This window comes from Paralichthys olivaceus, chromosome 18, assembly GCF_024713975.1.
Source record: "Paralichthys olivaceus isolate ysfri-2021 chromosome 18, ASM2471397v2, whole genome shotgun sequence".
In the NCBI taxonomy this organism is placed as follows: domain Eukaryota; kingdom Metazoa; phylum Chordata; class Actinopteri; order Pleuronectiformes; family Paralichthyidae; genus Paralichthys; species Paralichthys olivaceus.
The window spans coordinates 2,475,059-2,499,868 of NC_091110.1; the positions used below are offsets into that span (position 1 = coordinate 2,475,059).

General features: G+C 41.7%; 3 protein-coding genes across 4 annotated transcripts in view; 2 read left to right on the plus strand and 1 right to left on the minus strand.

Moving 5' to 3' along the window:
* Positions 1–494: 494 nt before the first annotated feature.
* crybb1 (crystallin, beta B1) lies at positions 495–4,751 on the minus strand. Its single transcript, XM_020081809.2, has 6 exons — positions 4,595–4,751; positions 4,097–4,240; positions 2,826–2,944; positions 2,527–2,659; positions 1,747–1,889; positions 495–880 (listed from the first exon to the last, which is right to left on the minus strand). Exons 1-6 carry the CDS (start codon positions 4,703–4,705, stop codon positions 703–705), a joined length of 828 nt encoding a protein of 275 aa, XP_019937368.2. The 5' UTR covers positions 4,706–4,751; the 3' UTR covers positions 495–702.
* A 4,283-nt stretch (positions 4,752–9,034) lies between these two features.
* Positions 9,035–11,439, plus strand: cryba4 (crystallin, beta A4). Its single transcript, XM_020081824.2, has 6 exons — positions 9,035–9,133; positions 9,768–9,811; positions 10,223–10,341; positions 10,473–10,614; positions 10,865–11,007; positions 11,189–11,439. Exons 2-6 carry the CDS (start codon positions 9,773–9,775, stop codon positions 11,334–11,336), a joined length of 591 nt encoding a protein of 196 aa, XP_019937383.1. The 5' UTR covers positions 9,035–9,133; positions 9,768–9,772; the 3' UTR covers positions 11,337–11,439.
* Positions 11,440–13,428: 1,989 nt separating this feature from the next.
* grk3 (G protein-coupled receptor kinase 3) overlaps positions 13,429–24,810 on the plus strand; it is a 60,455-nt gene continuing 49,073 nt past the window's right edge. For both annotated transcript variants that reach the window (XM_069513418.1, XM_069513417.1), the window contains exon 1: positions 13,429–15,535. In XM_069513418.1, coding sequence (XP_069369519.1) covers positions 15,423–15,535 — 113 coding nt within the window. In that variant the 5' untranslated portion in view covers positions 13,429–15,422. The remainder of the gene's footprint in view (positions 15,536–24,810) is intronic.

The following is a 24,810-nucleotide window of genomic DNA, read 5'->3' on the forward strand; positions in this document are numbered from 1 at the left end:
CTGGCATGCAATATATGACAACAAGGTAAAACACAGTTGCAATATGTTTTGATATGTTCTCATAGGAAAAGATATAATTGTGTTATATGTTTATATTGTGCTTACGGATGATTAATGTGGGATATAAGTAAAGTGTTGCGCCAAAAATATTCATATTTAAACTTACAGTGAGCTTGTATAATTATATTGACTATATTCCACATGATATCTCCCTGTCCTATGCAGTAGATATGCAGTCTGTAACATACACACAAAAAACAGTTAATATAGTCAATATCAGGTTGTCAATTTTCTTTTTAGGTAAATAATAATAATATATGCATAATAATATAACTCAAAGATCATTTTGGCAAAGGAAAACATTTAAAAACAGCATATCCTTATGTATAATAGCTGCACAGCAGGCTGGTCAATTGTAACCATATAGCCCTAGGAGATAAAATAAATATGATGATTTTTCTGTGGAATGAATAAAGGTTATCCAGCCAGGGTGGTTTCAGGTTTTTCACAACATGTTTATTTTTTAGCACCATAAAAAGTCATTTAAGGTTGTCCAGTGTATTTGCTCTCATTCTGTCTTTCCTTTGGGATGGAGCGTTGATGGTGGAGATTCAGGAAAGCATTGGAGAAAGCCGGTGTGTGGAGTTATAAGAGAGAGGGCTGTAATGGCTAAAACAGCACCCGGCAGCCAGCAGGTGTGATTCACTTGCTGGCAGAGGTGAAGGTGAAGCATCCTCTCTGGTGGAACTGCATGTCCCTGATACGACGCATGGACTGGATCTGGGGCTGGAAGGCGCAGAAGTCGTTGTAGTGCCTGTAGTCACCACACTCAAACAGGTACTGGTAGCCTCTGTATCCAGGATACTGGTAGCCCACCCACCTGAGAGACATGGAGCGAGTGGGGAGAGTTAATACTGACTTTCACTGTAAAAGGTATCTTATCCTCTTGAAGTCTTGTAGTTTAACATAAGTCAGTTTTCTACCCCCCTGTTACTTTAGGATGTTTATATGGTGTTTTTATATAAATTAGTATCACTAAAACTGTATGATGTGATAACTGGTCCCTATAGATTCCTTTTGATATTCGACAATTTCTAGTGTTCACAAGGGGAAAGTGAGGCTTCTAGTGATCTATGTGGATCTATGTATCACTGAGAAGGGTCCTGAAGGATTCTGTATGGCCCTTTAGAGTGTGTAGAAGTCACCGAGAGGTTCCAAGATTCCCATATAAATTCTAAAGGTATTTTAAGAGGTTTAAGAGGTCTCTGCAGAGGTTCAGGGCTCTTTGAAGACTTATAGTGATCATTGAGGACAGTGGTGAGCTTATAATGGTTCTTTAGGAGGTTCTAGGGTGCACTGAAGCAGTTCTGATGACCACAGATGACATTTGAGTAACTCTTAATAAGCGAGATGGAACAGTCAGAAACATTAGATGTGAGATATGTCAAAAAAGAAGTTAGCTTTAAGCCTTGTGATAACATGTCATACTACTGTTAATGAACAGCTGCATTGTTGTGTAAAGAAGCCTGCAGCTTCTTCTTATACTATGTCTGAAAGCTATTTAAAACAGTATTTGCAGTGCAATTTATTTAATTATATATGGGAAAGGAGCAGACAGGTTTGGTCTTAGTCTTTTATCATTGTCATATTGTTTAAAAGATTGCCTACTGATCCTTGATCTAATCTATTCATATTGAAACTGCAGCAGTTGAAGCTAAACTAAAATGTGAGTCTGTGTCTACTCACGCTCCTCCTGGCACCCTCACGCTGCCCACTCTGTCGCAGAAGCCATGCGCCCAGAGGGTGGGCACATCATCCTCCTGGATCTCCATCTTGTTGCCCTTGAAGTCGGAGAGCTCATACAGGCAGATCTTGTGCTCCAAGCTGTCCTGCAGGGATCAAATGAGGCATATAAAAATTATGAGACACTCTTTGTGTTACATTAATGACACATGTATCAGTCAAATTACTGTCTTGTGCTATTTGCAATAAAATGTGGTACAGACTGCAGATATCCAATCCTAATGTCGTAGGTGAAAGTTTCACATTTCATCTGGCACCCCTGTCGACTACTCCTGCTTTGCTCATACACAGAGTTAAAAATGTTCTAAAAAGGCCATCCCACAGACGATGAACCCTTTAGATTTAGTTTTAAAAATAGGACCTTACCCCTTCAGTAGTGAGGATCTAAGAGAGTCTTTGGAGGTGAAACAATTCACTGCTAAATGACTTTATGGGCATGATACTGATCTCCAAATTGCCCCTGATGGCTGTTCTGGCAGCATATGAGTGTATGACACCACACTGTGTAAATGGGTGGATGGCAAAACTGTACTGTAAAGCGCTTTGAGTGGTCATCAAGACTAGAAATACTCTATATAAATACAAACCATTTTATGAAATATTTAAGATTCTCATCATTGCTGCTTTTCTTTGTCCGATATATTATTAGATTTTGGACTGTTGGTCACCTTGGGCTAGGATGAGGTTTCATAGTGCCCTTAGTATATACACTGTTACTCATACCATGCGGATGGGCCTGAGGGACATGAGGCAGTCGCTGCGGTAGGAGTTGCTCCAGGTATCCCAGCGAGGATACTCTCCCTTCTCCAGGATGAACATCTCCCCACGGAAGTTAGTCTGCTCAAAGGCAACAAAGCTGGAGAAGGGGGGCCACCGGGCACAGGGGGGGCACAAGGGGGGAGAGGACAGGAGAGAAGAATTAGAGGAGAGGTAATATAAAGTGACTAGAGAAAATATATAGAAAGACTGTATCCGACTGGTTTAAATCATGTTCATGTACAAATGTGAGTCCATCCACTTACGGGCCACACTCCACGATGATACTACGCACTCTATCCAAGCCACGGTCACACACGTTCATGCACTCATTCTGGACCTCGATCATCCTGCCCTGGAAGTTCTCCTGGTCGAACAGCATGACCTGGGCAGAGGAGATATTGCAAGTTACAAAAACAGACACAACAACAATCAACGTATCATTTGTGTGTCCCATCTCAGTCTTCTCTATTTAAGTAATCAGCTAATCATAAATTCCAATATCAATCTGCAAAACCTTGAAATAACTGACTTTGTTTGAGCAACAGCACCTGCCACACAGACTGAGACTGGCATTAAAGGTGGCTTTATTCTGCCCAAGCATAAAAAGTCTGCATAAGTCTCTGTCCAATGTGCTAATCTACTAATGTATTGAGCATTAGCATCATAATTTGCTCATGTACTTTAATTTCATTCACACTTCAGAATATGTTTTAGTTCACCATGTTTATTTGATTATTTTGAAAGCTATAGTGACTGGTTACTTTGCAGATTAAGATTTACCACAAAACTATGATGAAATATTATAGTAATGTCATAATATATATGATATTACACTACCCAATTGTATATAAAGTAGTTTCATATAAGTGCCACTGTGGCTAACCAAAAGATTTAAATGCTACTCGTATGTTAATACAACCAAAAAAACTGTAAAAATGTAATTTCAATATAAAATTGTAGCTGTGTATTTTACACAAGGGATATCGCTACTCTACTTATGCTTAGGTACAGAATCTGAGTATTTACTTCACCACTGCTTTTTTCACAATTACACAAGTAATGTTATACTAAACAAAACTAAACAATACCTTGCACAAAGAAAAAAAAACCTTAAAGGGTCTTTACATTCAAGTCACAAAAAACTAACCACTTACCCAGTTACAGAATAGTGGCATTTATTGCCATTAGTTTTTCTAATATAAATTCCAAATTGTCCAAATTAGAAAAAAATCAGCTATAGGATAATCCACAGTGAATAGTTTCACCACTTTGCTTTAAAAAGATTTCTAGGAACAGACATTGTTCAGTTTTTCAAATGCTGTTAGCACCTCTAATTGAATATCATGAACATTAGAAATTGGAAAATAAGGGAAATCCCATTGAATATCTTAAAAGCTGGGCCAATGAAAAGAAAACTATCTGCAAGACTTGATGAAAAGATACGTTTTCATTGTAATTTGGTTGAAATGAGCCTGACACTGAGTATTCTGTAGAAATACTGTTTCTGCGGATGTCTAACACAGCTGTGACTCACTCTGAAGGATCCCATGCCAGGCTCTCCGGTCTTGGTGGCCTTGCTGGAGGCAGCTGGAGCAGGGGCTCCCTTGTCCTTGGCATCGGTGCCCTGGCTGGAGGCGGACTTGGCAGTCTGAGACATGGTGAGGGGCTTCAGGAGAGTCTGGGTGAAAGAATGGAAGAAGACAAGGGGATGAACAGTATTACAGGTGTAAATAGAAGTGAAAGGATCATAGAGGAGAAAATAAAAGGAAAGGAGAAGTGAAGTAGAGTTGTGGCCTTAGTCGAGATGTGAACTTTGTTCGGGAATGGAGGGTAGGTATGTTTTGGGGATTTGGACTAAAGCACAAGTTTGCTGCTTATGTGGGAGGCTCATTTAGGCCCTGGATTGCTGTTTGGGTCTTTCCCCAGGCTAATGGTGGTTTGCCTGGGTGTGGTGGGCAGGGAGTGGGCCCTAGCTCTGGATGATGTGTGGTTGCCCCCCCTGGTGTGTATGTCTGTGTCTGTGTGTCCTTACCTGCGTTAGTATAGCTTGCAGTGCCGTGTGAGGGAGGCTGGCTCGTGCTGGTCCCTTCAGCACTCGACCCAAGCTTTTATACTCTGGCAAAGGCCAAACGTAGAGGCTCATAGCACAAAAGAAAGCCTCTCGTCATCACAGTTGGCCTGTGCCAAAGCCACCGGGTCATCGCACAAGCTAGAAACGCCGCCGGCCCCTCTGGCCTGCCTGTAAGCGTTTTACTATCAAAGGAAAGCACTGACCAAGGCATTTTTTGCATGCATTGGACTGGTGGGGCTGTAAGCTAGTTACATGTAGAGAGGAGGAATGCAAAGGTTCTGGGGGCACAAAGAGGGGATCCCTCTCAATCACCTAAACAGGCACACAGAAATACAATCTCCTGCCGAAAAACAAAGACTCAATATTTAAAATCATTCTTTCAAGTGACTTATTTCTCTTGTTGATTTTGACAAACCCCAAGGAAATGAAAACTTTCTGTTATTATGAGAAAGAATACAACACAATTCAATGATTTATTATATATTGCTTATATTGGTCAACCCAAAGGTTTGATCAAATCAGTCTGCTTTGCTCTGGAGAAATATATTTAATGTTTCCTTTCATTCTGAGGGTGAGAGGAGACGTTTAATATTACATGTTTGTGTCTAAGATTCAGAGTCAGTAGGCAATTAGCCTAGCTTAGCATAAACATGAGAAGCATTAAGAAATAGCTAACCTGTCTCTGTCCAAATGTTAGAAAAATATTATTGTGGATGTCCTCTCGAAATATACATGGTCTAGTATGTTAAAGCGATGTGAGCGGGAACAGGTGGTAACATCCTAGCACTATTCATCCAACCATTATCGATAGCACTTGACCTTTCAGGGTCACAGGGAGCTGGATCCAATCCCAGCAGACATTGGGCGAGAGGCGGAGTTCACCCTCTAACCACAACACTAACACGTCCGCCCATGTTAGCTCCAGTCATTTTCAACTCCACAAACTTCTTCTCTTCTTTCACGTGACACATTTACTCAGCCTGGCCTTTTCTTCTCAGTTTAATTTATTTCAATACAAATCTACTAAAGAGAAAGGTAAAAACTCCCAAGTGAAACTTGAAACAAAGTGAACTCGCAGTCATCAACAAGCTTATTAGCTCAGTCTTTCATAAGACTCATGCAGTTGATTCAAAAGTCTTTTAGCTTCTGCCGTGACTTTGCAACACAGCCAACAAGCTACGACAGCCTCTATAATGTGACATTACGATTTGCTACAGGTTAGCAGCACAAATTGGCATGATTCAAATTTAACTCAACGCAGGAAATGTATTGTTCATCGAGTGAATCAATAAATCAAGAGTGAATCCACTGGTTGTTGCGATTCCACTGGAATTGTGGTGTAACCATTAAAGGTGATTATTCTCAGACATAAATTTGGAAAAACGAACAATTTGTAGTTCCAGATAAAATTACATGTTTGATCTATTTCTGTGCAGTGTCTCCAACTATAGCACACACTTGCCAACCTCACTGTGATAGCTGAACCTAGCAGTTTTCATCAATAAATAGTTCCTCATAATATTCATCTAGAATACTTGCCTCCCATCTCCAACTATAGTTAAGCATGAGTTTCAGATCAATATCTCCTGTAATGCTCAGAATGAAATGTATCAAGGATGTTGACCTATTGTATATCTTTAAAGTAACTGTTTAAAGCAACTATTGTCACAAAATAAAAGTTACATGATTTTTCAAGTAATTCAGTCCACAAACTTACTTGATAATGTAATTTAGACTCTCCAATATTATAATATCACTATTTGAGTGTATCTTAAGATAATTACGTAAATAGGAATCCATCCTCACTAGTCTGTAGAGGTGAATCTTTGTTGTTGAAAGTGGTATAAATCTTAGATTACAGCTGGATTATGTCTGGATTATATCACTTTAAATGTGATGATTTCTAATATGGAAGCAGGATTATATTGTGTGTTTGTGGGAATTAATCCCGCTGGGTAATCTGTGTGGTTCCCATTGGGCTGGGTATCAAACCTCAGTATTATTTGAATGTTGACAGCAAAAAATGAAACAGGTATCAAGTTCTAAAACACGGGCAGTTAGATTCATAAAAAATATATAGGCTAGTAAAAAAGGTATAGGATAATGAGAGGAAGTGAAGTGAATTGACTCAGAGATGGATTACTCCACAGTTGGTGATCCAGTTAGTCTAGAAAATATTTCCTGTGTTCATGGTAATGCAGGCTCATTGATGTGTTTTTATACATTTGATGCATTTGGACTAAGACATAAAACATATGAGGCTTTGATGCAAAGCTTGTTAATGGGATATGTTTATTGGTTTTGGTCTTTTAACAAGATTTACTCACAATAAGAAACGTTTATTATATATATGATCAGAATCATACTTAAATTGAAAAAGAAATGTTTACATGAGTCAGCATAAGGTATTATTTGGTACAATGACATAAGTCGGCTATCAGCAGGCATCTATTGAATACAAAGTAAATTTAGGCACATGCCACAGGAAAGCAGCCATTGATTTTGAAACCTATTGACCTTGTGGGTACTTACACTGAAACAAAAATCTACTGCACACATTTCTACCCTCAGATGGAAGAAACCTATTGATTTTAACACCCTGTCACTATCTGACCTTTCGATTTTCAGGTGACGCCTTGTCAGGACCTCTTAAGGCTTCTCCGGATGTACAACTTGTTGCCATCTCTTTAACATTCCTGTTAATTCTTCAATGTTCCTCTTTTTATTAGATTCCCTCCTTCAAATAATCGTGCAGGTTTGATAACCAAACATGACTGAATCTAATTTCAGGCCTTTGTATTTTCTGTCCAAATGTATGCAAATTTAGAAAGAAGTGTATTGATTTTGCTGACCCATTGTCCTCCTCCTGCTTCTGCTGTCAATTGGCTACCCCTGGTTTCTTCTTATCATTTCCCCAGAATGACGATGACTGTGAAGGCTAACTAGGTCAGTTATTGCACCTTGGAATTACTTGCCTATCATTTGGTTGCTTTTATCTCTGTGGTTCATCATATGTTCACATTAGTCACAAAATAATAAGCACATTGCTGATTTATTGCAGTGCAGAAATCGGTTTGGTCTCATGGACCCTTATACAGTGATTCACTCAGGCCACATGTGCCTATTATGGTTTATCAGAATGTGCAGGGTTACATCTAGAAGTGACTGAAATACAGATGGTGTGCTTGAATTAAATTCCTTTAGGCTCACAGGAAGTAGAGCTACTTCAGAAAGTCCTGTTGCCATCAAGTGCCTCGGCTCTCATGTTTACAAGTTGTTGATTATGTAAGCTGTCTCTCTCTCTCACTCACTCACACACACACACACAGATGCACACACTCACACGCATCAGAAGATATTGTTCTATACTTGAGAACCTTTTGGTTAAACATGTTTAAAAATAGCTGACATTTATCTTCCATAACAAGGTCAGACTCCAATTTTGAAATCTCAATGTAATAAAAAGACTCTCGCTCACAAACGCTGACACGGTTGTGTAATCTACCAGATATTCTCGGTAGGACTCTCACATTTCTCATATGCTGTAGTTCAAATTAAGAGAGAGAACAGGAACAGAGATTGTCTCTTAAGATTGATACTTTTGGGGATACCAGCTTATTGCAGAGTCATCAAAGTGAGTGTTAATGTACTAACATGAGCATCAGGGGAAGTATTTCTACCCCAAATGTCTGGATGAAAACCTCGGTTTATATTTCTGTTTGTACACATGCAATGCACTTTCAAAAGCACTAAATCACATCTTCTTACATAAACACCAGTGACACTAAAGTGAATCTGTCATTTGATTTCATGAAGCTAGTGAGACTTAAATTGTCAAACATAAAGATACCTGAGCAGATAAGAAGAGTTATAAGACATTAGTTAAAGATGTGTAGCCAAGTGAATAGCTTACTAAAAAGGAGATTATATTAGTCTATTTATCAATTGATTGATTGACTGAAAATTAATTAACAAAGAATTTGCTGTTATTGTCTAAAAATACCAAACATTTCCTGTTTCCAGCTTGATGAATGTGAGGAGTTGACGTTTTTATTAAACTGAAGACGTTGGTTTTGGAATGTTGGTCAAATAAAACAAGCAGATTGACATTTTGTGGAACATTTAGTCAAGAACATGACCCGTGGAACATTGTATAATAGAAAAAATGTATTCATTGCATGCCTACATTCAAATAAAGTTTAAAAAAATGTTTCTGTTAAATCTCTCTCCATCCTCGAGCCTGCCCTTAGTATTTTCTCATCCTATGTCTCATATTCCCTTGTACCCATGTCTACTGCCCATGGGTGATAATGTGGTGTCTGCACTTCTGCCCCTCCACAGATTAACCATGCTTTTGTCGGGGGGGACAAAGACAAGCCCCTCCCTGCTGCTGAGCTGGGGCTTTCAGCATGGCCCCTTGCCAGGGGAGGCTTTAAAAGGGTGGGGGCGCGTGGCTCCTCTCACTCTCACGGCAGGACATCCCAAGGGAATCAAAGCAAGGTGAGTCCCTGTCCTTTAGCCAGCACGGCACAGCCAGCACATGCAGGGCAGCTCAGACCAGCATAGCCAGGGCTCATCGGCCCCCTAAATTCACATACACAAACACCCCAAAACACTGACGGCTATCACTGCACCCAGTGGGCCGGATGATGATGGAAAAGTAATGGTCAGAAAGTGAGATAAAGAGATAGAATTGGTGGGAGAATGATTCAGAGGAGCCTAGATGAGACCTTCGGCTTCTTTTACCAACTTCATATTTGTGTAGGAGATGCTTTCACTTCAGGAATGAAGCAGTCAGGCTGATTCTAGTATACAGGCCACTTTTTTTATTTATAAAATAGACTCTGATGCTGTTGCGTGGGTGATTTCACATGTGTAGCAGTCCAGGCTTGTTATTTTCACAGAGCAACAACTTAACAATATTTAGTCTCCCGCTGTGCTGTTTTTAGATTTGAGTGCAATTGAATTCTTTGTGAGCCAAACTTTTGTGCATAAGCTTTTTCATAATCAAGCGCATGTCAGCAGACCCCTCGGACTTCAGTGTATGCACGGGCTGTCCCCTCTCATCATTGGGATTTCTAGCATTATCTCCCTTCCAATTATCTTACATCTGTTTTTTATTTCCTCCTGCCAGACAAGATGACTCACCATTGCACCAAGTTCTCCGGCCACTGGAAGGTGAGTCTGCAGACGGAGGAACAGATTCATACATCACCTCACTGGAGGTCCTTTCAACCTGCACGTTTTCCCCGAGATGCTAACGACTGCTTCTCGTAAAATGTCTCAGATGAAAAGACACACAATTTATCACCAGCTCCTTGAGGAGAGCTACCATTGCTTTCCAAGCAGGGAACTGAATAGATGGAGACCAAATCAGGGCACTAGAAATACTAAATAACGTATTCATTTTCATTTAGATAATTTAACTTAATTTTATGATTTTCAAAAAAATGCATCCTATTTGGTGCATTTAACAAACAAAGCTAACAAGCTGTTATGTTAGTTATCTCTTGTGTTTTCATGTGCTACTGCTTCCATACTCATTTATCATACATCAGCTGGCTTTACATCTCTTCATTTCTCCGTCAGATCATTGTCTTCGACGAGGAGTGCTTCCAGGGCCGCCGCCATGAGTTCACCTCCGAGTGCTGCAACGTGATGGAGTTTGGCTTTGAGACCGTGCGCTCCCTCAGAGTGGAGAGTGGAGCGTGAGTAAACAGATATTCACATACAAGAAAAAGCTGTTTTACATTTGTAGAGACGAGCAGGAAAATGCAACACTGCAGCTGTCATAAAACTGTAATGAGAAGGTAATAATTCTTAACTTTTTCTCCCCTAGCTGGGTGGGCTATGAGCACGCCTCCTACCAGGGACAGCAGTTTGTCCTGGAGAGGGGAGAGTACCCCCAGTGTGATGCTTTCGGCGGTAGCAATGCCTATCACATTGAAAGACTGACCTCCTTCAGACCAATTGCCTGTGCTGTAAGTTCACAAGTTGTTTTCTCACTCTTCCTTTCCACCGTAGAGCTAAATTTCAAGTTACAAAGGTGATTTTTCTGATTAGAAAAACATTTTTAGTTTGCAGCCTCTGTGCCTTTAGCTCCCACAAACTCCATTGCCTTCTCTTTGACTGCCTGGATGCACTGTGTCCGTGAAACCTGTGCGTTTCTCAGATGGTTGCGTTAGACTTGACTGACTGGAAAAACATGTTATATCTTCTTTTGCCCTCCAGAACCACAGAGAGTGTCGTATGACTATCTTTGAGCGTGAGAACTTCCTGGGCCGTAAGGGTGAGCTTAGTGATGATTACCCCTCCCTCCAGGCCATGGGCTGGTGCAACAACGAAGTTGGCTCTCTCAGGATCCAGTCTGGAGCGTGAGTGTCCTCCAGCTGCCACATAACTTCTCCTACCATTCCACATTTATTATTTAATACTTAATCATTTAATTTTCTTTTTTTAGCCTGTCTTTAGCAATTCAGAATATGATCCCACTTTAGACGCTCATAACAATTAACTTTTGCAGCATTTCATGAGCATGCTCTTTTTTCTCATCAGATTTGTTTGCTACCAGTACCCTGGCTATCGTGGATACCAGTATATCATGGAGTGTGATCGTCACTGTGGGGAGTACAAACACTTCAGGGAGTTTGGCTCCCACTGCCAGACCCCTCAGATCCAGTCCATCCGCCGCATTCAGCAGTAACAACTTACTCCAAACTCCCCAACCCCCCCTCCTTCCCATTTGACCCTTCACCTTTGACCCTGCTGCTACCTAGTGCTGAATAAAATGTCTTTCTTAAACCCTACTGACTTCCTCCAACGTATCTGCTTATCATCTGATGGATGGATGGATGCATGGATAGATAGATAGATAAATCGAGTGAGAGTTTTGATGAACTCATTCATTCAAAGGTTAAGTGTGTAAGATTTAGGTGAAAGGGATCTATTGGCTGAAATTGAAAATAAAATAATCCTAATAATTTTGTCACTAGTGTGTTTCATCTAAATTGTACAAATTGTTGTTGTTTTTTACCCTAGAATGGACTGAATTAATGTTTAAAAATAATATATCCTTTTCTGATTCTTGCAAATATAAAGAAACATTATAGTCTCTATAAACATGTGAATCTTAAGGCAACAGACATGCTAATCTGTTATCAACCAGCAGGGTGCTTGGTTGGTACATGCTGGATTTCTAGAAAATGTATAGGGCCCTGCCCCCAGCATGTCACTTTGTTTAAAGTGTGATCAAATAGGGATCCAGTAACAGGTTAATCTAAAATGACTCTGTGTGGCATGTTTTTTTTCCTGCACACAAGCAAAATATTATCAGTTTACATAATCACATTGTTCTAGATCCAGATTTCTACTCCAAAAAAAAAGTTAATAAAATAAGCTCCAACAGAAAAATGCTTTATTCATCCAATAACAATTTAAAGAGCCACTTCTCTGCAGAAACAAGTACTTTTACTTTAATACTTTAAATATATTTTGCTATTACTGATAAAAACTCAAAATACTGATTAAGAATGTGAATGAAAGTGAACATCTTTGGGTTTTGGGTTGTTAATCTAACAGAACATCTATGGACATCATTCATCAAAAAATGTTGCAGGGTTTGTTTTTTTTGGACCGAACAGTCGTAAACATCACTTCATAGTTGAACTGTTCTGACCTGCTAAATGACGACAGATGCAAATTATTTTGTGGCTACAATTTGGTACATTAGATTCAAGACCAGCCCTTTTAATGAATAAAATTATGATAGGTGTTGTATATTGTGCAGATATTTTATGTCTATTGTCTATATCTATTGTAATTTGGTTTTAGGATTGATTTTAAGTGACTTAGTAATAATTTGTCAAAAAGAAAAAAACCTAACAAAATAATAGACATTGTTTGTGTTATTAACATGAATTATTTAGCATATTTAGATTATTACAGGGCCATTTCTTTCAGACTGCCACCTGCTTGTATTTGACATTCAAATAACTTTTACTTTATGCAAAATTGTAATATTTATTGGCATTTACAGGCACGTTGGTGGATGAGAAAATTATAAAATTGATGCAAAAGCTTTAATGCAAACTATAAAAGTAAAAATGGTTCTTTAAGACATGATGCCCCTTGCACAGCAACGTGCAGGCCTGGGCACTGCAGTGCATGAGGAGCAGGACCGCTGCTGGCCGGAGAGCGGCGCTGCGCTTCCACCAGACGCTACCCAGCCTGTTGACCGGAGCGTCTGCAGAAACCCCACTGACTGAGCGGCAACATTCATGATCAGAGGCCGCTGCTGCTGCGTGACCATTCAGATGCAATGTGACACCCAGGCTGGGGGTGGAGGGTCATTATTAAAGCCTGTTTGTATGCTAAATGTGCTGCAGCGAGACTGTAGCACTCATCAAATTCAAATAGGCCTGTTTGGTGTACTTCTTTATCTTTAAAAGCCCCCCCCCCCCTCCATCATCCGGGAAATCTCCTGTAAACAGATGCTGTTCCCAGTGAAACGCTCAGTCATAAATCTCCACTGACAAAAATGCTCCAAATATGGACAGTCCTGGTGGTGAGGCTGAGATCACAGCGTTAACTGCGCGAGGATCCCGTGTGCGGTTTGGGTGACGATGCTGTTTGCCTGCAAACGACAAATCAATGAATAAAGACCTTAAATACAATGTTTGTTTTCCCCAGTCCTCAGTGTGGTCCAGGCCCAGTCCACGGTGAGCCGCTCCGTGTTTTACGAGCCTCTCCCCGCCGCAGTGGGAGGAAGTCGGACCACAGAGCAGAGCCACTGTGCTAACAGAAAAAACACCGGAAAAACAACCCGAGCCTGGGTTCACTGAAACATGTGCCACACCGGGGCAGGGAAACCAGCAGCGTGATCGGCTGGAGCGGACGGAGACGCTCGGCACTCACGACCGACAGGGACGCAGCGGACCGACAGCTACTTAAGCGAGCGTGGGCTGCCCCAGCACGGAGAGCCTGGTAGACGAGGACCCGCTTGACTCGTGTCGTTACCGGGGATCCGCGCCTCTGTGTTGCCAACCCGGGGCCTGGAGTGTCGCCTGATCATCGACGAGTTTACGGCGCCGGGGGAAGTTCTCAGTTAACGGGCGGTGCAGCCACTGCTGTTCCAGCGGATCTCCATCTCCCAGCAGCGCTCCCTCCCCCTCCTCCTCCCCTTCCTCCACCGCCAGCCATCAGCGTCACTATCGGCGCACAGTCAGTAGCTCTGTGCTGGGTCTCCAGGCGAGGAGGGTCCCCCCCAATGCTCGGGGTAACACACCAAGCCGCCATGGATTATTCTGTGCCATCGTGTCGTTGTTTTTGACTCGAGTGAACCCTTGATGACTGTTTCTTCCCGGGGACGCTGCAAGACTTCCCCAATCCCCGCAGCCAGTTTCCTCGCAGCAGTTAGCTTGTCAAGCACATCGCTGCCTGAAGCCGAGCCAGTGCTATCTGTCGGTGCCAGCTGCCCGCCGCGTTTGCTGCTGGCGACCGGGACATTTTAACGTGTCCGCCGAGCTGGAGTAATCAGACCTGGATGCATAGCGAGATCCATCTCCCTACACGCTGCACGTTAGTTAGCCTACTCGCTAGCAGGTTTCATTTTTTTCGCTAGCTAGCGCGGAAGCTAACTAGCAGACGAACCCAAATATCGACATTGCCAGCGGGCTAAAGCGAGCTAGCTCTCGGGCGTTGGGGATTTGGCTCGAGGTTAGTCGAGGACGCCCTCCTGTTTGGGTTGGGTTTGGTGCTAAACCTCTCAGAGTGTTTAAACGCGTCTTTCTCGGAAGACATTTTCTGTGCGTGTGTGTGTGTGCGAGAGGCAGAGAGAGAGAGATTGATGAGGCGATAAGCAGGAACATTGCAGCCTACACAGGAAGCCAGCAACAACGACGGCAACACAAACACAACAGCGGTGTGTGGAGTGCTTCTTGCGGGGGGATGTAGACCCAGAGTCTCGTCTCCAACCTGTGCTTGCGTGGTTTTATTTGAACCCAAAGACTTGCGTGTTTTTTTGCCGAGGCACAACCAAAACATCGGCGGCGGACACTTCAACCTGTCGCCCACTGCCCTCCTCCCTGAGCCCCGTTCAATTTGCCACTTTTCCGGGACGAAGAGAAGACACCTGACCACGCGCGTTATTTTAACCCAATAAGACTGTTTGCTGTTGGCGTCCAGACACGGAAGGAGCTACGGTTTGTCGTTTTTGTCTGAGTGTGTTTACACTTTGAGGGAAAATCCCAGAAAACACATGCCGCACTGTGTGGACACATTTCCACGAGGAGGACCGGAGGAGTCCCCAGTGACCCGTGGGATCTGACAGCTGTCTCCAGAGCCAACATCTGGTGCACCTTCCCCTCACTGTGAGACAGATTACTACAAAGCGAGGAGGAGCTGGCCTCACCAACAGATCTCATCAGCCCGTAGCTTCCTGCTCCAGAAACCTGCATGCATTCTTTGTTTTACATTGTGCAGTACATGGGATTACAAGGACGGTGATCGAGCGGGCCCCGTGACTGTCATTTCTCACCTAACCTGTCATCCGATGTCTTTCGCCCTGAATTTCCCCTTTTCTTCTACAACGATGGCAGTTTGAGGCGAAGTGAAAACACTGCAGCCGGAGACAGCGACGCGGTTCCAGTCGATTGTCCGCCCCGCCGTCACGCACCTCGGCCCTTGATGTTGGTCACATCTGGCGCCGGACAACATTTTTTAATTCCCTGAAACCAAACCCATCCCCTTCTCCGGTTCTTTTATTGTCGGTGGTCGCAGCAAGGGTCGAAAGATGGCGGACCTCGAAGCAGTACTCGCCGATGTCAGTTATTTGATGGCGATGGAGAAGAGCAAGTCTACACCGGCGGCCCGGGCGAGCAAGAAGATCATCCTGCCCGAGCCTAGGTAAGCACTTTAACTGAGAGCTCTGGTGCTGTGGCCCAGCCTTGTGTTTGTTTGCTTGTCAGATGGATGGATCTCTTTTGTGTGTGCACTATGCAGCCATGTATGGAAATGGAGACGTGCTTCCTCTCAAACGTGCGACTTGCTGTTGAGTGAAATCTAATTGTGGAGCTTCTAAATATCACAAAAAACAGCCAGGAGGCGACTCATTAAGCATGTCATCTCCAACCTATGCTACCTTAGCCAGAAGTTAACCTTATGTTAACCTCTCAAGAATTCTGCTATATCTTATTGGAGGCTGCTACAGCAGGTCGTGATGCAGCCACACACAGAATCTGTCACGGTATTTTTCAAACACCACCACGTGTTGATTATTTCCCAGCCCTGATATCTCGGTGCCCAAGAGTCCTGTCAAACATCCCTCATCTGCTGCCAGCCTTGCTTGACCGACAGTCTGATCACAGAATAGTCTCCTGTAGCATGTGCCACATACTTCAGGCGGCTCAGTCTCATCTGTGGTGCTGTGTACCTTCCCAGCTCTTTGGTGTAGTTTCACTATCAGCATATGCAGCTCTTGATCCGGAAACCTCAGCTCACTTGTGCTGTCTGCAGGCACGACGTGTGATCAGGCCATCAGAGCAGACTACAGCTAAAATTGGATATACATGTATACGACCCCCCCTTCTGCACATCCTTTTTTCTCAGCTACTGCAGCTTGTGAGAAGGCTTGAAGATGTCTCTTTAGGCCAGGTTGTAGGCTTGTGGGTGCACAAGTTGACGGAAGAGGAAGAGTTTAACTGTGGGGCATTGTAAATGATCTGCACTTGCATTGCACACATGTGTTAATGTAGTGGCTGTACACTGTAATTTTACAGGTTCAATGACAATTCTATTCACAGCTCGAGTGATGTTTGGAGGTCAGCTATTTCAGTACTTAATGACTTGTCTCGGCAGATCAGGCGAAAGCAATGATCCTGACAGAGGTGGACACAGTGATGAATACATAGCCTGTTGATTTTTTCCAGTTGAAGGATATCCTTTAAATGTGCCAGTCCATATCAATTGTCAGAGTCAAAGATGTAACAAAACGTGTCACCCTCTACATCTCATCTATACATTCATCTTTCATAAAAACGCTGGAATGTCCTGCCCTCTTGGCAGGTTTAGCAGAATACTCGTTGCACAAGTAAAAAAGCTCTCACGGTCTGCAATAAATTCTCCCTTCTGACACTTGAGATGTATCTCTACTGTCAATACTAAGAGAGGTTAACACCAAACTCCTCACTGTCTGACGTCATTGTTTGATAACACATACATATTTGACTGGTAATCTGTTACCAAATATTTCTCAACGTGACCTTCCTCCCTATGAGACTTTTTAAAAACCACACCAGGGTCTCTCATACACAAGCCCATTTGCTTCAAATTACGGTTACGTATAAACTTAACATCTCCGCCAACCTGTTGTGAGTGGTTTGTAAGTTGATAAATGTTGGATTCTCTCCTTCCAGCTTGTATTGGTTTCAGCTCATCTCTGTATAATATTAAAACGAGCTTGAGGGAGCCAAACCATTACAGTGTACATTCTGTCACATTAAATATTTGTGCAAACAAAGTTGTGTTGATGTTGCGCAACATCACAGTTGCAGCTCGGCATTACAGACACTCGTCTTCCTGAAGTCTTCAGTAAATATGACCATATGAAACACTTAAGCCTGAGCTTTCAGCACAGACATACACAATTAAGTGACCAAGTATTTTCTTGGCCCACCAGTGACAGTCCGAGTTGTGCTGTTGTGGCTGGTCCATTGGTTCAAACAAATTGGCTGTAAAGGAGAAGTTAGTTACTAATGTCGCTTTTTAAAGGAGTACTCCACTGATGCATGTTTTTGTAAATCCACTTACCCCTGCAGGCTTGAAAGTTTGCTCTAAAACTTCTCATTCATAGCTGCATCTGCATGCTGGTCACTGTATGACATTTGGGGAAATGTGTAATATGCTGCAGAAAAGAAGACATTTCTTTTTAAATGGTATTGATCTCCGTCTAGAAGAGCTCCATATCAGAAATGATCTCCATTCTTACCAACACCTGAAAATGCACGATCATTCATGTGGTCATTTGCATGCTGGTGTAAACTGGAAGCAGATTTTCTGCGTGGAACTGGTTGCTTGGTTGAAGATGGATGAGACCCATTCAGGATGCAAATGTGGGTTCCTGCTTTGTCGTTTCTTCTCCTGCAGACTAAAACACAACTCCAGGGTTTTTAAACTAAACCGGGGCCAGTAGCATTTCCAAAGTTCTCTGTTTTAGGGGTCTTAAATTCTGGAGTAGTGTGGACACCAGGCATAATGCATCTTAAAACCAAAGTGAATGTGAATGTAGCCTAGAAGGTTGTCACCATGTTCTGTAAATGAAGAAGCATTCCAATTGAAGACCCTGAATTGATTGGATTATCTGGAAAAACTATATAAGGTACTTCATTAAATCTATAAATCTGTATGTAATCCTACACCCTGGGTGACAGGAGATACCTTGATGATTGGCAATTAGTTGTTGTGTGGCTGTACAGAGTGGTGCTGTGGAAGGGCCTCTTCTTCATATACACTTTCGAGTTGTTAGTACAAAGTTTAGGTTGTGTGTTTGTAGCAATCGAGAATGTAATCAGGATCAGCTTGTCTGACAGTGTCCCTGTATGCCGCACTAATTGAGTTCACTGCTGCTCATTAGATGTTCAGTCTAGAATCCCTGTTGCAAAACATTGACGTGAGAAGTTAATCCAAGGATTGGCAACCGTGTGCCGCTGAGACTAAAGATGACACCAGGTCATTTGACTGATTAGCACTTTGTCAACCAGAGAAGAAGAGGTTATCCGCAAGACCTGCACACACTTAGTCTATGTGATCATCTGCACCAGGCAGAGGTGTTTCTATATGAACCAACCCCAACAAGCAGGGTGCACTGCTTTTGTGAATGTGTGTTTATCAAGAAAATTCATGTTTGCTTTATTATATGCTGCAGAGGCCCAGCTAACACACTTAGCTTAGCTCAGAGTAAAAGCATTATTAAACATGCAGTTATATGAAAACTTACACAAAACGTGTCATTATTATAATTGTCCTAATAAAGTGTCAGACATAACTGGATTAAATAATGATATTATGTTTTATTCTATACAGCCTGATCCCACATACCACTCAAGTCCCTCGAAGGAACTAGTTTAATTTGGTTTGAATTGTTTGTGAAATATTAGCATGATGGAGACAACACAAGAGATGAGTGTGACGGAAAAAGGGTGTGTATGGATGTTTTTTGTGAAACTAGTACCTAAAAATAGCAAAACTTTTATAAAGGGCTGTAGGGATTGTGTGAACACCTACAAACGTTTATGTATACACAGGTTTACCAGTCACAGTTAAGCATGTGTGAAGCTGCGTGCTTGTGGGGGGCAGTTAAATGTGGCACTTGGGAGATAGTGTGGTGCTGCCACATTCTCGGCAGGCCTAGGCTATGTCCTCTGGCAGAGAGGTGAGATTTTGACAGCAACACTGGAGGCAGTTGAGATGAGGGGTATGGGGGAGACCTGACCAAGTTATCCTGGAGGTGGAGATACAAGAAAAAAATCTGACTCTGGTGGTTGTAGTAGTAAAGACTCAGGCTTTGAGCCAGAGTACGCCTTTGTGATATTGACCCTGTTAAAACATTAAACGCCCCGTCACTACACCCTCCCTGCCCCCAGACATCGCCATGAAATCAAGCGCAGAATAGATGCATTTAGCAGCCTTCTTATTTTTAGAGTTTATCAGCTGGATTGGCTTAACTTGTTGGCTGTATGCTCTATGGGGCGGTCACTTTAAGTATTAAATTCAAACATAAATTGAAATGTGGCAAAGAAAATACATAATGATGTCCGTTGACCTGTTCAGACCTGGTATTACATCCGTTTGTTGTTATTCAATCACACCTGGTATTATAATGCATCTCCAAGTGTCCTCTGTGACCATCGTATTGGATCACACTTCCTCACTCTATATGCAAATACATCTTTTCTGTTCATGTAATTTTAGCCAATCTGACTCTGACAGACGGGAGCGAGAGAGCAGGGACAAGAGGGGCTGAGTTAATAATCAATATGAAGCTTTAAAATGAAGAAGAGTTTACAAAGTTCAAATTGTAAAAACAGAAATAGAAATTCAACATTTGGTGGTCTATGTGAATATTGTGGTGCTGGCTGCAAATAAATCAAATGTGAAACACAGAAATAGAACTTTAGCAGGTAATAAAATGTCAGTGGAGTAAGTAGTCATATTTGCATTGAAAAAGCTAAAAGAATATGGCCACTTGTTCCAGACCACCTCCCAATGTGGTTTGAGTGACAAGCCTTTGATGCATTCACAACTACCTAGAGGTGTGCTGTGTATTTAAACTAAAGTTTTAATACACAGCCCTGGCTCTCTATTTTGGAAAGAAAGCTGGACTACCTGAACACTGATACTTGTGCTCGTGCACAGGACAGGGGGTTTAGTTAAGGGACAGTATGAGCCAGACAGAGTTCTCTGAATGGTCATAAACAGTATATGCTAACGATGCAGTGCTATTTGCAGCATGCTCACTCGTGCTATCATCCATAAAGTTGTTACCATCCACACAGACAGTCAGACGTCGTCGGTTCAGTGGCAATTTCTGCAAACGGCATGCACTCTCTCCAGCGAAGACACCTTTCTTTCACTCTTTAGTCTGTAAACCCTTTCACTCAGAATCTGTTGCAGGTGCATGAATGCACTCCAGCTTCCGTCATAGATTGAAGTGGTTGGAAAATGCTGCAGAGATGCTCAGATCTGCACCAAACTCAAATGGGTTCATTTCAGACACATGCTGCATTCTTCCACGGAGTGGAAATTTCGTTGTTATCCTTTGTGTAAAGATGACAGAGAGACAGTTAAAAAGAAGGAAATTCATATTATGTCTATCAGCACAACTTCAATCAATAGCGCCACATTTTGTAAACCTGCAGCTTGGTCAGCCATAGATATATGACTGTGACAACCTTTAGTCAAAATTTATGTGACGATAAACATCACCCACTGCAATCAGTGAATGGTGTCCTATCTTGATTACCACTCAAAAGATGACCGCTCTATCCATCTGCCACATACGCCCCGAATAATAGATAGAACACTCGATTACTAAAATAGTCGATAGCTGCAGCCCTCATAGTTATACAGTTTTGCTTATGTCCCTCTTGGTTTTGGCAGTGACTCAACAGTAAAGGGCTAATGGGCCCATTTCACCCCTCCAGGACAATTGTTCTTCAAACACTGAAAGCAGTGTTACACGCAGTCTTAGCATACTATTTTCCAGCACACCATTGTCTCTCACGCGACTCATTATGGTTTTCTGCGAACTCTCATGGATGCCCTTTGTCTACAGTTTCAGCGGACTCCTCAGTATTGTACTAAATTGTTTTTCTTGATTTGTTTCCCCCCAGTTTTGCAGAACTCGGATCACAAACTAGATTGCAGTGTTAGTTTTAGAGTTTTAAGGATTTTAACTTGTGTTAAAGTGGAAATTGAAGATCAGATCAACATGGTGCTGGCAGTTCCCATTGAGTTCCTTTTTTTATATCATATTTCACCTCAAGAGCAAAAGCATAATGGTGAAGAAAAATACATTTGGATGGTGCCATGGTGTTAAAACCACACAAGGTGCTAAATCCTCAAGTAACATTATTACTACTGCTACTTTTCAGCCAAAACTGAGATAACATTGTTTATCTAAGAGCTTCCGCTTTAGTTTCAGTACAGAAATTGTGTATTGTAACAGTGCATTGAGTTTGAACAGTTATAAAGTTATCTCAACTGAACTTAAAAAAGTTAAATCAGAAATGTTTTAGTTCCTTAGTGAATTGAGGGAAAACAATTTCTTTGTCTTGTAGGCGGCTCCCCCTGAATCCTACATATGTTACATTGGAGCAGGAGCCAGAAAAACAGGTTCCAAAGTCTAACTAGTCTTCCTGGTAAAGAGAATAATTACAGTGTTGTTTCCACTGCTAGGGTTGTGTTTGTATTATGAACTGACCCCTTATTTTTGGGTGTACACACACACATACATATATATATATATATATATATGTATATATATATAAATACATAAATAAAGTCACCATTAGAGACCAATTTGAGTCTAAAATAGAATTATCAGGTCAGAACATTAACCACCAGTATGGTACACTCTCATCACAGTTAAAGCACATGCCCACAGACCGAGCTTAAAAATGCCAGTGACATCCTGTTCATGTGTTAAATATTTACACATCTGCATACTTGCTGCAGCAAGGGTCACCAACACAAAGCTGTTACCAACGTTGGAAGTGGAGATCAGCACCTAATGGAAGCTGGGTGTTTGTTCATTTACACACATTCGCACTGCTGCTTTGAAACTTGACTTGCCTTCTCAAGGAAAAAGTAAAACATAGCTAATCAGAGGAGGATAATAGCGACGTTATCAGTTTACCACAGAATGTACCCTGACCTTTTACTGCTGCACTGACAGTTACTCAACTGAGGCCAGGGCATTGTGATTCACATACGTATATTTCATGTGGGTTTCCAAACCGACTTTGCCCACCTGGTGAACAGTGTTGTTGAGACTAGTATCCCTTAAGTTTACTACAGGCTAAGACTACTCTCTTCAGAGGCCTCGACTACTCTGCCAACAATCTCCTAATTCACCCTCGGTATGAAATCAAAGCAAGTGCTGTATAAAATAGATATTTTTTGGTATGCTTTGCTGGGTTGCAACTACCTGATGTTTAAATATCGCTGAATTATTTTCAACCCTGATTATTTTCTTGATTTTAGAACACTGAAAGTCAAATCTTTGTTTATTTTTGGTGTGTTGACAGCACAAAACTCAAAAAGATTCAATTAACTATAGCGAATGTCTGTGATAAACCATTTTTGTATTGTGTCTCGTGACACATAAACAGGTCAGATAACATTGAAAGGGTCTAGCTTTTGAATTTAAAAAGGGTCACAGTAGGAGGGTAGAAGAGGCTTTTAGTACCTTTTGACTTATTATAAAAGTGGTAATTGTATTGGTGAGGTAGGTCTGTTCTCATCCAACTGTGCTAACAGCTGGTTCATCCTGACACAGATGTAATGGAGGCATTATGTAACTTCAGCCAAAAGGAAGGTGTAGTGCATGTTCTAATGGAACATGTGTGTATCCAACCACATAGTGAGCATTTAGTGGGTACTGGCACAGGGCAATGTCACCACATCTCACTGGTAGTCTCACCGCATGTCTAGCTAAAGGACACTTTAGAATGTTTTCCTGTTTCCTAACTTCCATGACCACTGACATCAACTTTGCTGGTACATTCTTTCAGCTCCCTTGAAGTCCCCCTTAGGGATGAATGACTGGAAAGCACAATCTCTTTAAACGTGCCCAAGGTGCATTTAGGCCCAATCCCATTTCACCCCTTCTCCCTTCCTCTACCCCTTGTTTTCAAGGGTTATCTTGCCTCTTGAAACAGAGTTACAAGGGTTAGTGGTTGAAATTAGAAGCCATTACATCATCGGTAGTCGTCGTGGGAACCGGCCACTCCATAAGTAGTCCTCGATGTAAACAGACGCGACAAAAGGTGGCTGGGGATGTCATTAAAATAACATTGTTGAGATCTTAAATAAACCAATGCTAATGCTTGCAGTTACTTAAAGGTCCAGTGTGTAAGATTTAGCTGAAAGGGAGTTTTGGCAGAAATTGAATATGAAATAATCCTAGTGATATTTTCACTGGTGTGTTTCATCTAAATTGTATGAATGAATTTTCTTTACCATCGAATCGGCCCTTTATATTTAAAGGTGGAGGCCACCATGTTTTTTACTATCATCTAAACTGGACAAACTAAAATATTTTCCTTTTTCAATACAACTAAAGTTCACCACAGGTTCTCTTTCATTTTTGGGAAGGGGGAGGGTGAGATGAGGAGTATTCAGCTGCAACATGCAACTTTATCTCTACCTCACTAAATTCTACATGCTGACAAACCTATAATATCCAAGTAACATCTATGCTAATGCAGATGAATCAATGACATTTGCCATTCCTCCCTGGAAATTAAAAAGCTTGGATACTCAGCATTATTTCAAGTATAACTCAAAAGGACACTGTTTCAAGCTTCTAGCAGTGGTCTGTATGCAACCCTGCCAGGATGCTTTATTAGAGGAGCAGTTAAGTAACATCTCTGCATTAAAGAGGAGGTGGATGTAACATGAAATGATGTCAAAATATGGGATTATCATAACCATACTACATTGAAACAATATTAAACTTAGATATTACAATTATTATCATAATTTTTAAATCCTTATTGATTGAGAAAATACTACATTTCTGGGTATCTCTCCCAGCTTGCCGGTGATTTGCAAGGCAGACACAGACTGTAATTGTTCTTCAGTTATTTTTTGATTATAGAACATTAGAAAACAGTGGAAATGTTCATTGCCAATGCTCAGAGCCAAATGTTATTATATGAATGTACAAAGCAACGTCACAGATACTTCACGAAGTCCTTTAGCCCAAGGACAAAACTGTTGCGTTGACTCCTGAAAAAGCAAAGAACCACCAGAACCAACATGAAGCAATATGAGTGTTGAGTTGATCATCTAAAACATGTGTGGTTAGTTTAGGGTGAGACTAGCTTGTAGAAGAGTGCCACCTTCTTTGATGGTATGTTAACAATAGACTGGAGCTAGGGTTGAGCAACAGGACATAGAAATCAGGACTACGCTGAAGGGAATAACTGGAGCTTTGTGCAGTTTACCTTGTTGCACTGAAGCCACAGAGTCTAAAATGCTTCAACATAGCACTGTACAACCTGTTGGTGTGCGTGACATTTACATTTTTTTGGGGGGGGATAATGTCACTTTGCACTTTGTTGGTTATTGTTTAATCTCACCCATCTTTCTATGAGACTCCACGCTGCTTAATAATGTAGCAAATGAATACCAGCAACATTCATACTCTAGTGACAGCCCACCACTCATAAGCTGTCAGCGTCACGGCAATCCCCTGTGGATAATATTGCCTTATTTACCACTATGTGCCAGTAGTCATCTTGTCACTCACACTGCATTGTCACAGCAGGAGCCCCTTTGTCTTCTGTTCTGCTGCGGTCATCTGCTCCCGTAAGCTGATGGTGGTGCTGCTATAGTTACTAACTAAGGTTTGCGTTGGTGAAAAGCAAGGACACATCAAGGTCCGTGAGTGTTTCACG